General features: G+C 45.5%; 1 protein-coding gene across 6 annotated transcripts in view; it reads right to left on the bottom strand.

Moving 5' to 3' along the window:
• Window positions 1-373: 373 nt before the first annotated feature.
• PIK3CB (phosphatidylinositol-4,5-bisphosphate 3-kinase catalytic subunit beta) overlaps window positions 374-13056 on the bottom strand; it is a 403067-nt gene continuing 390384 nt past the window's right edge. For all 6 annotated transcript variants that reach the window (XM_063915643.1, XM_063915645.1, XM_063915642.1 and 3 more), the window contains 2 exons: window positions 3668-3800; window positions 374-2468 (listed from right to left, as the gene is read on the bottom strand). In XM_063915643.1, coding sequence (XP_063771713.1) covers window positions 2331-2468; window positions 3668-3800 — 271 coding nt within the window. In that variant the 3' untranslated portion in view covers window positions 374-2330. The remainder of the gene's footprint in view (window positions 2469-3667; window positions 3801-13056) is intronic.

Here is a 13056-nt window from a genome sequence, read left to right as displayed (position 1 = left end):
GTGTACTAGCATGCGGCCTGCTCCATATCAAATGCATTTAGTGTGACACACAAGTTAAACATATTGAGGCCAATGGACAGACCTCCTGAAATCAGGTAGTTAGCCTCATGCCAAACGTCTGTGATTCGCATGTGCTTTCACATGGAACAGACACGTGAAAACAAATGCCTCTGGTTACATAGCCTAGTGGAAATAGAAACTGCAAGGGGAAGAATACAAATATATATTACATATTCATCCCTATGTGGAAAATTAAACATACATTAGTTTATTTTATTGAAGACTTTATAATGCAGCAATCACCTATTTGTCTTTATAGTGGCTCCTTAGCCCCAAATGTGAGAATCCACCCAGTAAAAAGTAAATGGAGACATTTTATAGAATATAGGTTATATTTATTCAAGCTCTAAATCAGAAGGATCTCTATCTTTTTACAGTGTAAAATCAGTCAGATACATTCTCATTAAAACAGCGATATAATCTATTTACACATTTATTTTTCCAGTGTTTGACGTAGTAGTTCCAGTAGTCAGGAAATTTCCTGTGCAGTGCAAGGTTTGAACACGTTTCGGCACCTGCTGCCAGACACATGGTGTGTACAAAACAGAACATTGTTTTTCAGCTGGGATATCACAGAAAATCTGCAACTTCCAAACATTAAATAAATATAGGAAATATGTGACGACTCCGAAATCATAATAAAAATAGTATTTTTAGCTCTTAAGAAAAACGCCAAAAGTTCGAAATAAATAAGTCTCTCCTCTCAATTATATTCTTCTTCGGTAGTCAGTCACATCAAACTCAGTCTTTCCATAGAAATATTCGGACATTGACATACAACAGGAGATAGGACATCAATCTCTTACACTGCATAATCACATCAAGTAACTTCTGAGTTTCTCACCTGCTCAGAGAGCGAACTCTGCAAAGGAACCAAAATAGAACTTTTGTTTTTTTGCACAGGAAGTCAGGCTACGAGGCGTGTGGTAACCCTAAGGCAATACTACAAGAATATATCAAAATATACATTTCCCTCACCAGCAAAGAGAACACAGGAAATTGTCTTGATAAATAACATGCAACAAATTGCACCTGTTATTCAACTACTAAATACACCAGCCACATTAAGTATCAATGCACTATGTTTTATTTTATGGTAAAGTAAGCAGAGATGGTTTACTCTCTAGATGTTACCAGAGAAACTTTACTGATGGTCTGGTCAATACATTTTTCAAATATAAAGACTGGTGAGTGCTCCCATTATTTTCTTTATATTGGAGTGGAATGACCCGCAGTATTCTTTCCACACTGGCTGTCACCTCAGCAAAATGATCACAAAAACGTGAGCGTGGACAATATTGGAATTGCATTATTATATATATATATATATATATATATATATATATATATATATATATATATATATATATATATATATATATATAAAATGCAGGACAAGGTAAAGCTGCAGAATACCTGTAGAACAGCATGATTTGTAGAACTATTTATATGTCCACCATGCCATTCCATGTTCTAATATTTATTTAAAATGGTATAGGAACAAGCAGACAAATAGTAAAATAGTCCTAATAAGCTGCTAGAGACATCTGTGCAAACGAAATTAAGAATGGAAGACTTTGATAATTGTTACTATCAACGTTTGTGAAATTTTACTTCCATATCTCTCCCCCTTCCCCCCCCCCTTCCCCGTTAGTCTCCAGGAAAAGTGGCTATGTGTTGAGTGGTTGCGGTCGGCAGTGCAGAGCTGTAAAGATTACAGAGTACTCAGGAAGACAAGAAAAAAATATTTTCTTTCTTTTTTTTTTTTATAAAAAACGGTTTGTTAAAATGACTGTACTCAAATCACTTGTAATGTCTGAGCCACAGGCTTTAAAAAAAACAAAACAAAACAGGTTATCAAACAAAGGGCTCAAAACAGAAAATCCAACGGAAAGTGCGCAAAGCCAGAGCCTTGCTGCGGTGCATGAGTTTTTTTTCTCCTTAAATTCTTGCCAAATCAACCATTCCTACATCCCTTTTTGTACTGTCAAAAACATCTGAAGCTCGCACGCTGCATTCCAGTGTTCACGATTACCATCAGTGTGTTTGCATTCAGCATAACGGCTTTCACATCCAGTCCTCTGACCAGTTGGACTTTGGAAGATCACTGGTCTCCTGTGGTGGATGTTACATATCTGGAAATCATGATTCCTTTGCACCTGCTGAGTTAAAACTTCCACAGTACAGTGGCAACTTTCAGGAGCCAGGAACTTAATCTGGAGGCTGGCCTTGTTAAAGAAGGAGCAGACTGTCAATGTGCCACTGACCCACTAGGACTTGTAATCCTTACGCACAGTGTGTGCCATCCAATTTACTTTAGTTGTCCAACTCTCTTTTAGAGCCTCATCAAACTTCTGCCTGAACTGTTTAAGTGCTTCATCTTCTGTCTTTCCCAAGGCAAGAGAGTCCTGTACGTGAAAAGATTAAGTACAAATGAGCATCTGAAGAAAAAAGGATTGGCATATATTTCAGCAGCTCTCACGGACTGTCACAGTCCCAAACTGCTACATTTTTCCTGCTTTGTACACCAGCGGGAAGAACAGACTGCTCAGTCTGAACATGCATCAAGCACAAAGTAACATACATATTCATTACGGGTTGGGTATGGGATGCCAGCGGTCAGAACACCAATGTCGGGATCCCGGCCGCCAGAATGCCGGTGGGGGGAACGAGCGCAATGAAACCCCTTGCAGGCTCGCTGCGCTCGGCCGACCCCTGGGATCCCGTCCGCCGGCAACAAGACTACATCCCTTCATTACAATAGCAGCCACCATTGAACAAGGCAAAAAGGAAGCAACGGTGGTAAATTTTTATGTGAACTAAAGGATAATGTGACTGTAATACAGAGAGAGAAAATAAAGGACATACGGCTCCATGTAACAATAGAGAGCTGCTGCAGTGTTCTGCTTTCTGGAACTGAAATATGTACCAATTGCTGGAAAGAGCGTTTTGACCAATGCAGGAAGGGAGGGAGCAGTCCACATAATGCATGTGTGCGCTGCAGCTTCAACCCAACTTCTCTTCAGAACATTCCAGCACTGGATAGCTGTGTAAAGTGACCAAGTGCCGCTAATATGGAGGAAATGGCGCCACTTTTCCTTACTTATTTGCTCCCATAGAAACTATCAGTTTAGTAAAGCAGAGCTCGGAACCGGACAAACAAGTTCTTAGTTAGATGTTCCAGCACGGAATAAGGTACTTTGGGGCTTAGTAAATAGGCCCCTAAACTGCAGTCAAGACTGACAATGGCTATCTCCAGACAATTGCTGAATTTCTGAGCTTTGGTGCTATTTAAAGCTAAATTTTTTGGAGCCTGGCTCCGTTATCTAACTCCATCAAAGTTGCCTATCTCAATCTAAGGGCTACATATGTGCATGTTTTTTTGGGGGAAGGAACCGGTTTGCAGTCACACACCCGCAGTAGCTGCCCCGTCACATAAGAGCATTAACTGGGGTTTAAAATAATCAAAGATATGGATTTTGTGTCAAGCAGAATATATTACAGAGTAGGACTATGGCTGTACATGTATTTAGATCTGGGTATAAGCATCAGCCATGTACTGTATGTGTTCTTCTGGGGAAGATCTGGTTCTGTATTCTCACCATACCTTGACATACTGAATATCTTTCACAGAACTAAGCTCTGGGAGTCCAGCTGTCAGCATGAGTGCAAAGAGTGTGATGATGAGGTTCCCGTTCCTGCGCAGAATTAGGTAGGCATCCTCACAGTACTGACGAAACCTGTATGGAGAAAGCAGGGACAATTATGGGAGCGTCACACAGAGGGTGTAATCAAAATACAAGCAATGAAAATCTAGACAAAAATTGTAAGGCTGAAACCAAAATGATGGCTAGTCAAAATGTAGACAACTAAAAAGTCAACATGGGCATGAGATCGACAGGGTCATAAGGGTCAACGGTTAAAATGTAGACACTGTCATAATATGGACAAGCAAAATGTAGACAGTCATAATATCTACAATAAATACGGATGACCACTGAGGAAAAAGCACACACATGCAGACACTGGCCCCGTCATGTTACCCATACAGTCCTCTGTCCCTAAATGTCACATAATAATTGGTACCCCTCCTGCCAGAGACCTTTGCACTAACCGCATTCCCGTTACTGCCTCACCATTAATGACTGCCTGCATCAGAGTAGCACTAAGCCAGGTTACAGTAGGGCTGCTGTTAGGGCATGCCAACATGTGTACTTCCACAGGGGCTGGCCTGCCACAGTTTTCCTAATGTGCAAACATTTCTTTTATGTCAGCCATAGACTAATATTTCCCTTAATGCCACATAATATAATTCATGGTCACCCCTCCCCCCCGCTAGTGAACTCATATTGGACTAGCTACACCCATTATGTGCCGCACCATTAACTAATTGCTATGAAAGTCACACTAAACCCCCTCACAGTAGCACTAAGCCTCACGATATTCTACTTCATAGTTGGGATAAATAAATGACAAGCAAAGCAGGTGGATCTGCCCATATACTGACTGCAGGTTAAAGTACATATATATTTTGAGCATCACCATTTTGACCTGGGACTAGTATAGTAGTTAGACCATATTCAAAATGTGTTCTATATATGGCCTAAATCCTCGTACTATTTTCTAATTATTACATTTTAGTTTCCAAATAACGCATGTATATTTTGTGACCTAAAACAACCCCAAACTAAGTTAATTTCATTAATATTGTAAATGTGTGTAAACACAAAGAATGCAATTTACATACAATACTGTGAACATTTTTTAGGCAGGTGTACCTACAAAGTAAGAATGCTTTCAAAAATAGAAGTGTTAAGTTTATTTTTTATCAATTAACAAAAGAAAAATCTAAAATCAAATCAATATTTTGTGTGATCACCCTTTGCCTTCAAAACAGCATAAATTCTTCTAGGTACACTTGCACAAAGCCAGGGATTTTCAAGGACTATAGCCCGGCATATGATGAACCAATCATACCAAACAGGTGATAATGATCATTATTTTCATATGTAGGTGTAAACACAGTCATTACCTGAAACAGAAACTGCTGTGTAGGAGACTTAAAACTGGGTGAGGAACAGCCAAACTCTGCTACAAAGATGATGTTGTGGAAGACCGTTTCATGTCACAGGTCACACACCATAGCAAGACTTAATAAGATTTGCTGTTCAAGCTCTTTTGAATAAATACAAAGAAATGGGCAATGCCGAGGACCATAGACACAGTGGTTGGCCAAGTCCATCAGATATAAGACACTTCCCTTCGAAATCGGAAGTTGTCAAGCAGTGCCATAAGCTCAGAACTTGCAGAAAACAGTGGGACCCAGGTACACCCATCTATTGTTCAGAGAAGTCTGACAGTAGTGGTCTTCATTGAAGAATTGTGGCCAAAAAGCCATACCTTTGACATGGAAACAAGGCCAGGCGACTCAACTATGCACGAAACATAGGCAGCAGATGCTCTGGACTGATGAGTAAAAATTTGAAATGTTTGACTGTATCAGAAGGCAGTTTGTTCGCTGAAGCGCTGGAGAGCATTACAATAATTAGTGTCTGCAAGCAACAGTAAAGCATGGTGGAGGTTCCTTACAAGTCTGGTGCTGCATTTCAGCAAATGGAGTTGGGGATTTGGTCAGGATTAATGGTGCCCTCAATGCTGAGATATACAGGCAGGTGCTTATCCATCATGCAATATCATCACTGAGGCATTGGATTGGCTCCAAATATATTCTGCAGCAGGACAACGACCCCAAACACACAGCCAACGTCATTAAGAACTATCTTTAGTGTAAAGAAGAACAAGGAGTCCTGGAAGTGATGATATGGCCTCCACAGAGTCCTGATCTCAGCATCATCATCGAGTCTGCCTGGGATTACATGAAGAGACAGAAGGATTTGAGCAAGCCGACATCCACAGAAGATCTGTGGTTAGTTCTCCAAGATGTTTGGAACAATCTCCCTGTCAAGTTCCTTCAAAAGCTGTGTGCAAGTGTACCTAGAAGAATTTATGCTGTTTTGAAGGCAAAGGGTGGTCACGCCAAATATTAATTTGATTTAGATTTTCTTCTGTTCATTCACTTTGCATTTTGTTAATTGCTAAAAAATAGGATTTTACTTACCGGTAAATCTATTTCTCGTAGTCCGTAGTGGATGCTGGGGACTCCGTAAGGACCATGGGGAATAGACGGGCTCTGCAGGAGACAGGGCACTTTAAGAAAGAATTCGGATACTGGTGTGCTCTGGCTCCTCCCTCTATGTCCCCCCTCCAGACCCCAGTTAAAGAAACTGTGCCCGGAAGAGCTGACAGTACAAGGAAAGGATTTTGGAATCCAGGGCAAGACTCATACCAGCCACACCAATCACACCGTATAACTTGTGATAAACTTACCCAGTTAACAGTATGAACAACAATAGAGCATCAGATCAACCCTGATGCAACTATAACATAACCCTTATGTAAGCAACAACTATATACAAGCATTGCAGAAAAAGTCCGCACTTGGGACGGGCGCCCAGCATCCACTACGGACTACGAGAAATAGATTTACCGGTAAGTAAAATCCTATTTTCTCTAACGTCCTAGTGGATGCTGGGACTCCGTAAGGACCATGGGGATTATACCAAAGCTCCCAAACGGGCGGGAGAGTGCGGATGACTCTGCAGCACCGAATGAGCAAACACAAGGTCCTCCTCAGCCAGGGTATCAAACTTGTAGAACTTTGCAAACGTGTTTGAACCCGACCAAGTAGCTGCTCGGCAAAGCTGTAATGCCGAGACCCCTCGGGCAGCCGCCCAAGAAGAGACCACCTTCCTTGTGGAATGGGCTTTTACTGATTTTGGCAGCGGCAATCCAGCCAAAGAATGAGCCTGCTGAATCATGTTACAGATCCAGCGAGCAATAGTTTGCTTTGAAGCAGGAGCACCCAGCTTGTTGGGTGCATACAGGATAAACAACGACTCAGTTTTCCTGACTCTAGCCGTTCTGGCTACATAAACCTTCAAAGCCCTGACCACATCTAGTAACTCGGAATCCTCCAAGTCACGAGTAGCCACAGGCACCACAATAGGTTGGTTCATATGAAAAGACGACACGACTTTTGGCAGAAATTGCGGACGGGTCCGCAATTCTGCCCTGTCCATATGGAAAACCAGATAAGGGCTTTTATGTGACAAAGCCGTTAATTCTGACACACGCCAAGCTGAAGCCAAGGCTAATAGCATGACCACCGTCCACGTGAGAAATTTTAACTCCACGGTTTTAAGTGGCTCAAACCAGTGTGACTTCTGGAAACTCAACACCACGTTAAGATCCCAAGGTGCCACTGGAGGCACAAAAGGGGGCTGAATATGCAGCACTCCCTTTACAAACGTCTGAACTCAGGAAGAGAAGCCAGTTCTTTTTGAAAGAAAATGGATAGGGCCGAAATCTGGACCTTAATGGAACCCAATCTTAGGCCCAAAGTCACTCCCGACTATAGGAAGTGAAGGAAACGGCCCAGCTGGAATTCCTCCGTAGGGGCATTACTGGCCTCACACCAAGCAACATATTTTCGCCATATACGGTGATAATGTTTAGCCGTCACGTCCTTCCTAGCCTTTATCAGCGTAGGAATAACCTCATCCGGAATGCCTTTTTCTGCTAGGATGCGGCGTTCAACCGCCATGCCGTCAAACGCAGCCGCGGTAAGTCTTGGAACAGACAGGGCCCCTGTTGCAACAAGTCCCGTCTTAGAGGCAGAGGCCATGGTTCCTCTGTGATCATTTCTTGCAGCTCTGGATACCAAGTCCTTCTTGGCCAATCCGGAACAATGAGTATTGTTCTCACTCCTCTTCTTCTTATGATTCTCAGCACCTTGGGTATGAGAGGAAGAGGAGGAAACACATAAACCGACTGGAACACCCACGGTGTCACTAGTGCGTCTACAGCTATCGCCTGAGGGTCTCTTGACCTGGCGCAATATCTCTGTAGCTTTCTGTTGAGGCGGGATGCCATCATGTCTACTTGTGGCAGTTCCCACCGACTTGCAATCTGCGTGAAGACTTCTTGATGAAGTCCCCACTCTCCCGGGTGGAGGTCGTGCCTGCTGAGGAAGTCTGCTTCCCAGTTGTCCACTCCCGGAATGAACACTGCTGACAGTGCGCTTACGTGTTTCTCCGCCCAGCGAAGAATTCTGGTGGCTTCCGCCATTGCCACCCTGCTCCTTGTGCCGCCTTGGCGGTTTACATGAGCCACTGCGGTGATGTTGTCTGACTGAATCAGCACCAGTCGGTCGCGAAGCAGGGTCTCCGCTTGACGTAGGGCGTTGTATATTGCCCTTAGTTCCAGGATGTTGATGTGAAGGCAAGTCTCCTGACTTGACCACAGACCTTGGAAATTTCTTCCCTGTGTGACTGCCCCCCACCCTTGGAGGCTTGCGTCCGTGGTCACCAGGACCCAGTCCTGAATGCCAAATCTGCGGCCCTCGAGAAGGTGAGCACTCTGCAACCACCACAGGAGAGACACCCTGGCCCTGGGGGATAGGGTGATCAGCAGATGCATTTGTAGATGTGATCCGGACCACTTGTCCAACAGATCCCATTGAAAAGTCCTCACATGGAACCTTCCGAAGGGAATGGCCTCGTATGATGCCACCATCTTTCCCAGGACTCGAGTGCAGTGATGCACCGACACCTGTTTTGGTTTTAATAGGTCTCTGACCAGTGTCATGAGCTCCTAAGCCTTCTCCAATCGGGAGATAAACCCTCTTCTGGCCTGTGTCCAGAATCATGCCCAGGAAGGGCAGACGAGTCATAGGAATCAACTGCGACTTTGGAATATTCAGAATCCAGCCGTGCTGTTGTAACACTTCCCGAGAGCGTGCCACGCTGATCAGCAACTGCTCTCTGGACCTCGCCTTTATGAGGAGATCGTCCAAGTATGGGATAATTGTGACTCCTTGCCGTCGCAGGAGCACCATCATTTCCGCCATTACCGTGGTAAATATTCTCGGTGCCGTGGAGAGACCAAACGGCAACGTCTGGAATTGGTAATGACAATCCTTTACCACAAATCTGAGGTACGCCTGATGAGGTGGATAAATGGGGACATGAAGGTAAGCATCCTTTATGTCCAGAGACACCATAAAATCCCCCTCCTCCAGGCTTGCGATGACCGCTCTGAGCGATTCCATCTTGAACTTGAACCTGAACCTTTTCAGGTATATGTTCAGGGATTTTAAATCCAATATGGGTCTGACCGAACCGTCCGGTTTCGGTACCACAAACAAGGTCGAATATTAACCCCTTCCCTGTTGAAGGAGGTGAACCTTTACCACCACCTGCTGAAGATACAATTTGTGAATTGCAGCTAACACTATCTCCCTCTCTAAGGGGGAAGCTGGCAGGGCCGATTTGAGGTAACGGTGAGGGGGCATCTCTTCGAATTCCAGCTTGTATCCCTGAGACACAATCTCTATAGCCCAGGGATCCACCTGGGAGTGAACCCACTTGTGGCTGAAATTTCGGAGACGCGCCCCCACCGGGCCTAGCTCCGCCTGTGGAGCCCCAGCGTCATGCGGTGGATTTAGTGGAAGCCGGGGAGGACTTCTGTTCCTGGGAACTAGCTGTATTGTGCAGCTTCTTTCCTCTACCCCTGCCTCTGGCAAGAAAGGACGCACCTCGGACTTTCTTGCCTTTTTGTGATCGAAAGGACTGCATTTGGTAATACGGTGCTTTCTTAGGTTGTGAGGGAACATATGGCAAAAAATTTGACTTTCCAGCCGTAGCTGTGGAGACCAGGTCCGAGAGACCGTCCCCAAACAATTCCTCACCCTTGTAAGGTAAAACCCTCCATGTGCCTTTTATGTCGGCATCACCTGTCCATTGCCGAGTCCACAGGACCCTTCTGGCAGAAATCGACATTGCATTTATTCTAGAGCCCAGTAGGCTAATGTCTCTTTGAGCATCTCTCATATATAGGACAGCGTCTATTATATGACCCAGGGTTAGTAATATAGTATCCTTGTCCAAGGTATCAAGTTCCTCAGATAAGGTATCTGTCCATGCTGCTACAGCACTACACATCCAGGCCGACGCAATCGCCGGCATTAGTAAGGTACCTGAATGTGTATAAATGGACTTCAGGATACCCTCCTGCTTTCTATCCGCAGCATCTTTTAGGGTGGCCGTATCCTGTGACGGCAGGGCTACCCTCTTGGATAAGCGTGTGAGAGCTTTGTCCACCCTAGGGGAGGATTCCCAGCGTAACCTGTCCGTTGGCGGGAAGGGATACACCATAAGCATCCATTTGGAAATGTGCAGTTTTCTATCTGGAGATTCCCAAGCCTTTTCACATAACTCATTTAACTCATGTGAAGGGGGAAAGGTCACCTCTTGCCTTTTTTCCCCATACATATAAACCCTCTTGTCAGGGACTGGGGTTTCCTCTGTGATGTGCAACACATCCTTCATTGCTATAATCATGTAACGGATGGCTTTAGCCATTTTAGGCTGCAACTTTGCATCATCGCCATCGACACTGGAGTCAGAATCCGTGTCGATATCTGTGTCAACAATTTGGGATAGTGGGCGCTTCTGAGACCCTGACGGCCTCTGCGACATAGGATCAGGCATGGGCTGAGACCCCAGCTGTCCTAAGGCTTCAGCTTTATCCAACCTTTTATGCAAGGAATTTACATTATCATTTAAAACCTTCCACATATCCATCCAATCGGGTGTCGGCGGCGACCCCACATTCATTTGTTCCCGCTCTGCTTCCACATAGCCTTCCTCGTCAAACATGCCGACACAAGCGTACCGACACACCACACACACAGGGGATGCTCTTTTTGAAGACCGTTCCCCCACAAGGCCTTTTGGAGAGACAGAGAGAGAGTATGCCAGCACACACCCCAGCGCTATATGACCCAGGAATCACACAGTAACTTAGTGTTAACCCAGTAGCTGCTGTATATACTGTTTATGCGCCAAATTTATGTGCCCCCCCCTCTCTTTTTACCCTCTTCTACCGTGATTCTGCAGGGGAGAGCCTGGGGAGCTTCCTCTCAGCGGAGTTGTGGAGAGAAAATGGCGCTGGTGAGTGCTGAGGAAGAAGCCCCGCCCCCTCAGCGGTGGGCTTCTGTCCCGCGTTTCTGTGTAAAAATATGGCGGGGGCTCATGCATATATACAGTGCCCAACTGTATATATGCTGCTTTTTGCCAAGAGGTTCCCAATTGCTGCCCAGGGCGCCCCCCCCCTGCGCCCTGCACCCTACAGTGACCGGAGTTTGTGGGTGTAATGTGGGAGCAATGGCGCACAGCTGCAGTGCTGTGCGCTACCTCATATGAAGACTGGAGTCTTCTGCTGCCGATTTCGAAGTCTTCTTGCTTCTGTCACCGGCTTCTGTCTTCCGGCTCTGCGAGGGGGACGGCGGCGCGGCTCCGGGATCGGACGACCAAGGGTGCGATCCTGTGTACGATCCCTCTGGAGCTAATGGTGTCCAGTAGCCTAAGAAGCAGGACCTATCTTCAGTGAGTAGGGCTGCTTCTTTCCCCTCAGTCCCACGTAGCAGAGAGTCTGTTGCCATCAGATCTCTCTGAAAATAAAAAAACCTAACAAAATACTTTCTTTCTAGCAAGCTCAGGAGAGCTCACTAAGTAGCACCCAGCTCGTCCGGGCACAGATTCAAACTGGGGTCTGGAGGGGGGACATAGGAGGGAGGAGCCAGAGCACACCAGTATCCGAATTCTTTCTTAAAGTGCCCTGTCTCCTGCGGAGCCCGTCTATTCCCCATGGTCCTTACGGAGTCCCCAGCATCCACTAGGACGTTAGAGAAAATAAGAATTTACTTACCGATAATTCTATTTCTCATAGTCCGTAGTGGATGCTGGGGACTCCGAAAGGACCATGGGGAATAGCGGCTCCGCAGGAGACTGGGCACAAAGTAAAAGCTTTAGGACTAGCTGGTGTGCACTGGCTCCTCCCCCTATGACCCTCCTCCAAGCCTCAGTTAGGATACTGTGCCCGGACGAGCGTACACAATAAGGAAGGATTTTGAATCCCGGGTAAGACTCATTACCAGCCACACCAATCACACCGTACAACTTGTGATCTGAACCCAGTTAACAGCATGATAACAGAAGGAGCCTCTGAAAAGATGGCTCACAACAACAATAACCCGATTTTTGTAACAATAACTATGTACAAGTAATGCAGACAATCCGCACTTGGGATGGGCGCCCAGCATCCACTACGGACTATGAGAAATAGAATTATCGGTAAGTAAATTCTTATTTTCTCTAACGTCCTAGTGGATGCTGGGGACTCCGAAAGGACCATGGGGATTATACCAAAGCTCCCAAACGGGCGGGAGAGTGCGGATGACTCTGCAGCACCGAATGAGAGAACTCCAGGTCCTCCTCAGCCAGGGTATCAAATTTGTAGAATTTTGCAAACGTGTTTGCCCCTGACCAAGTAGCTGCTCGGCAAAGTTGTAAAGCCGAGACCCCTCGGGCAGCCGCCCAAGATGAGCCCACTTTCCGTGTGGAATGGGCTTTTACAGATTTTGGCTGTGGCAGGCCTGCCACAGAATGTGCAAGCTGAATTGTACTGCAAATCCAACGAGCAATCGTCTGCTTAGAAGCAGGAGCACCCAGCTTGTTGGGTGCATACAGGATAAACAGCGAGTCAGATTTTCTGACTCCAGCCGTCCTGGAAACATATATTTTCAGGGCCCTGACTACGTCCAGCAACTTGGAATCCTCCAAGTCCCTAGTAGCCGCAGGCACCACAATAGGTTGGTTTAAGTGAAATGCTGAAAACACCTTAGGGAGAAATTGAGGACAAGTCCTCAATTCCGCCCTGTCCGAATGGAAAATCAGATAAGGGCTTTTACAGGATAAAGCCGCCAATTCTGACACGCGCCTGGCCCAGGCCAGGGCCAACAGCATGACCACTTTCCATGTGAGATATTTTAACTCCACAGATTTAAGTGGTTCAAACCAATGTGACTTTTGGAAT

This window comes from Pseudophryne corroboree, chromosome 4, assembly GCF_028390025.1.
Source record: "Pseudophryne corroboree isolate aPseCor3 chromosome 4, aPseCor3.hap2, whole genome shotgun sequence".
In the NCBI taxonomy this organism is placed as follows: Eukaryota; Metazoa; Chordata; class Amphibia; order Anura; family Myobatrachidae; genus Pseudophryne; species Pseudophryne corroboree.
The sequence above is the reverse complement of the archived record's forward strand: the minus strand, read 5'-3'. Positions and strand labels throughout refer to the sequence as shown.